Source organism: Micrasema longulum, unplaced genomic scaffold, assembly GCF_059751315.1.
Source record: "Micrasema longulum isolate JH-2025_06_02 unplaced genomic scaffold, ASM5975131v1 h1tg003395l, whole genome shotgun sequence".
In the NCBI taxonomy this organism is placed as follows: domain Eukaryota; kingdom Metazoa; phylum Arthropoda; class Insecta; order Trichoptera; family Brachycentridae; genus Micrasema; species Micrasema longulum.
In genome coordinates this window covers 86,135-89,648 of record NW_028280461.1, presented here as the reverse complement: position 1 = coordinate 89,648, position 3,514 = coordinate 86,135, and the positions used below count along the sequence as shown (strand labels likewise).

The window sequence follows — 3,514 nt, the reverse complement described above, 5'->3', positions numbered from 1 at the left end:
ATTATATATAAATGAATAAGTAACATTGAAAAATTTAGCATCGATTGTTGAATGATTTTTATTTCTTTAGTATAAAGTACTATGGTTAATTCCAAAAAAAATCTCTTTTTCAGTATAAATAATAACTGGTTTGTATTAAAAGTGAGTGTAAAAAAGATAATTCTATAATAATAGAAACTTAATTTAGTTTTCAAGTTCTTTCTTATAATAATAAATATTTGATAAATCATAAATATTAACAGTGTGAATTTAAAAACAATATTCATATCTAACCTGGAACTACTTAGGGAGTTTATCTTCAGATAAAATTGGTATGATCGGAGCACCGACATCTTTTCGCATGAATATCTTTCCATTCCTGGTCCAAACAAATTTATACTCTCGGTCCTTTCCAGCTTTCCTCGCCAAGTAGTATAAATGTTTAGCCCGAAATGTTAGTTGTTCGGCTATGTAGATCTGCCTGTTCGTTCCTAAGAAACCGACCTGTTTGGAGCTAAGTTTATCCTCCGGCTTCTTATTTGAATTGTAGTTTCTAACGTCTTTCAGTAACACTTCTTTCTTCATTCTTGTGTTTAGTTTGTAGATAATGGGACGCGGAGTGTTGTCTTCTGACGGTTTAGTGTTGGCTCTATATGCAATTTCAACATCCAAGGCAGTTATCGATGTCTTGATAGTTTTACATATTCTCGTGAAGCTGTCCATGATATTTTCACTTTTGTCTTCGATTACCCCTGTTACTTCGATGTTGCAGGATTTCTTTTCGTGTTCCTGTATCTCAGCAATTCTTTCCAGTTTAGTCACTCTATTTTCCAGTTCCAGATTTTTTTGTTTCAATACATAAATGGTTTTTTTTGCAATATCGAGATTTTCTAGGACTTTGTTCCATCTATCCCCATCTTGTGCCAAGTTCTGTTTTAATTCGTCGTAGGAGTCAGCAATTCTTTTAACTTCACTTTGTAAAGCAGAAATTGCATTTCCTACATCTATGCCTATAGAGAAAGGTGGTTGAGGAGAATTAGGTTGCACCACCAAATCCTTGATTCTTATGTCTTTTTTAGGAGCCATTAGTGTTGTGGATAATTTTTTTGATAAAAAACACTTAAATTTTGAAGAGTAAAATTTAAACACTCGTACCTGTCACAATAGTATTGTTGTATTATAGTATTGTTGTATATATATATATATATTTTATATATAGGCACAATAATATAATATTTTGAGCGTGTCTAAATGTTTGTACACAATGCTAGGTTCACCGCGCTAGTTTTCAAAACACACAGTTTTATCGGAATTTAATTCGACTTTATGTGCATATAAATGTACTTATTTCTAGCTCATATTTTTGATAGGCTTTAAAGAAAAAAAAAGCCAGCCTCAAAACATTTAAAATAAATCGTAATTAAAGGAAAAATTGCTAGGTGAGATAATTTTTTGTAGTTAAACGTATCGAGGGGTTCTAGATCCGTCGTCAGTACAAACCGATGGACTTACATTAAAACTTGAAGGTGAGGAGATCGGTAGTGTATCATCGTAATCGCTCGGGATAATTTTCCTTCAACCATGACGTAATAATGTAGCTATGTCTCTTTAGTGCACAGATATGCGTACAGTGACGTACGCTTCCCCTTGTTTCATATCGATGTGCCTGCCCAAAACTTGAAGGTGGAGGGTCAGTAGTGTATCTTCGTAATCACTCAAGAGAGTTTATCTTGGATTATCTATCTATATGGCAACCGTCCGTCTTAGAAAGACGATGGTGACGTATACTAAATTTGAAGACTGGGATAAATAGCTTTACCGGTGACTGTATAGTCCAATACGGGACCAGCAAGTCGGTCACATTTCTCACACTTCCAGGTTGTGGGGGGGGCTTCAGTAGGTAGCTGCCTTCCTCGCAGTTTTTTAAGCCTCAGACTTTCCAGCCAGAGGTCGTCGTGTGCCGCTTTTCCCTCCTTTACTTCTCCTCTCCACACATCTCTATCCCTGGCGAGATCTTCCCAATGATCAGTGTCAATGCAAAAAGTCTTCATGTCACGTTTACATACACCTTCAAATCGCAATCGCAGACCACCGTGGGATCTTTTAGCATCACAAAGCTCTTCCTACATAATATCTTTCGGCATCCGGCCATCCTCCATTCGACTCCCATGACCGAGCCATCGCAGGCGTCTTTCTTTTAAGATCACGGATCAAGGTTAGTATATCTGCATTTGTTACTTTGTTCTGCCACGTCACGCCAAGAATACGCCTCAAACATCGCAAACGAAAAGCGTTGATTTTCCTTTCTTGGTGTCTGTAAGTTGGCCAGGTTTCACCGCTGTAGTACGCGCTGAGTACACAGGCTTGATAAACTTGTTCTTTGGTTCATATGGTGAGTTTTTCATTTTTTTAAACTCTGTCTTGGAGCTTTCTAAAAGTGGTAGCTGCTTTTCGTATTCATTCTACACTTGATCTCCTGGTCTAACGAACAGTCTCCATACATTGTTGAACCGAGGTAACAAAACTTAAAACAGACCTGTAGCATTTGACCATCAAAGCTGTGTCTTGTCTTAAAACACCAGTTCTTTTCAAGCTTATTTCCATAGAAATTTTTCGACACGCTGTTGAAAACATATCCATCAAAAGTTGTAGATCTTCCTCGGAGTGCGCAATAAAAGCAGCATCATCCGCAAATAGCAAATCTTTGAGGAGTATCTGTCTCTTTCTGATGGCTTTTAGCCTATTTAACTATACCATCATGGCGAAGGTATGACGTCCTTATCTTTCCATCATAATCGAGGTATTTAAAACTAAATGAAGTAAAGAAAATAGTTTGATGCTAACGTACACAGATACACACAACACAACCGACATTGTTACTGTTAGTTAACTATGTCACGGTTAACTATATATCGATTAGTTTGGCCTTGCCGATTGTACACGACCCCACATGTATACACAATATATAATACTTTCACAAAACTATCTGTCAATTAATTTATTATTTCATAATTTTGTTTCCTTTTCTTTTCTGTGTTGTTTTAAAGAAATATTGCTGAGTCAGTCGTAGATAAAAATTATACTGGGGACAATTTTAAAATCAACATAAAGAATCACACGATGACGACACTAACTAGTCGAGACGAAACCTGACATGACATGTCGCACCTTTAGAACGAAAACGACTTAACTAAAAAAAACCTTTAAATGAGTTCAGATCAATATCAGGCAAAGAAGAAACATTCACATTCTATCACTTCTTTACAATATTTTTAATAATCCCACTTCGCCTGTTTATCTGAGAGAGCTCATCCAACCTCTTTCACATCACGGACTATCTCTTCGTTCTAGTAACGAGAGAACCCTTTTAATACCCTGTAATCGCTCTAATTTTCTTGCCTCCTCTTTTGCAGTAGTAGCCGCTCGATTGTGGAATAATCTACCCACTAATGTTAGAGACGCCCCTTCTTTATTTACATTTAAGTCAAGATTGAAATGTCACTATCTAAATATTTAAATTGTTCCTTTATCCTTC

At 36.3% G+C, this 3,514-nt stretch overlaps 1 protein-coding gene across 1 annotated transcript; it reads right to left on the bottom strand.

The window, feature by feature from the left end:
* Positions 1-279: 279 nt before the first annotated feature.
* On the bottom strand, positions 280-1,065 carry LOC148270791 (uncharacterized). Its single transcript, XM_088242191.1, has one exon. It carries the CDS (start codon positions 1,063-1,065, stop codon positions 280-282), a length of 786 nt encoding a protein of 261 aa, XP_088098317.1.
* Between the last annotated feature and the right edge of the window lie 2,449 nt (positions 1,066-3,514).

Excerpts from the sequence above, each read along its gene's own strand:
- LOC148270791 (XM_088242191.1), bottom strand. The coding sequence starts at position 1,065 with ATGGCTCCTAAAAAAGACATAAGAATCAAGGATTTGGTGGTGCAACCT.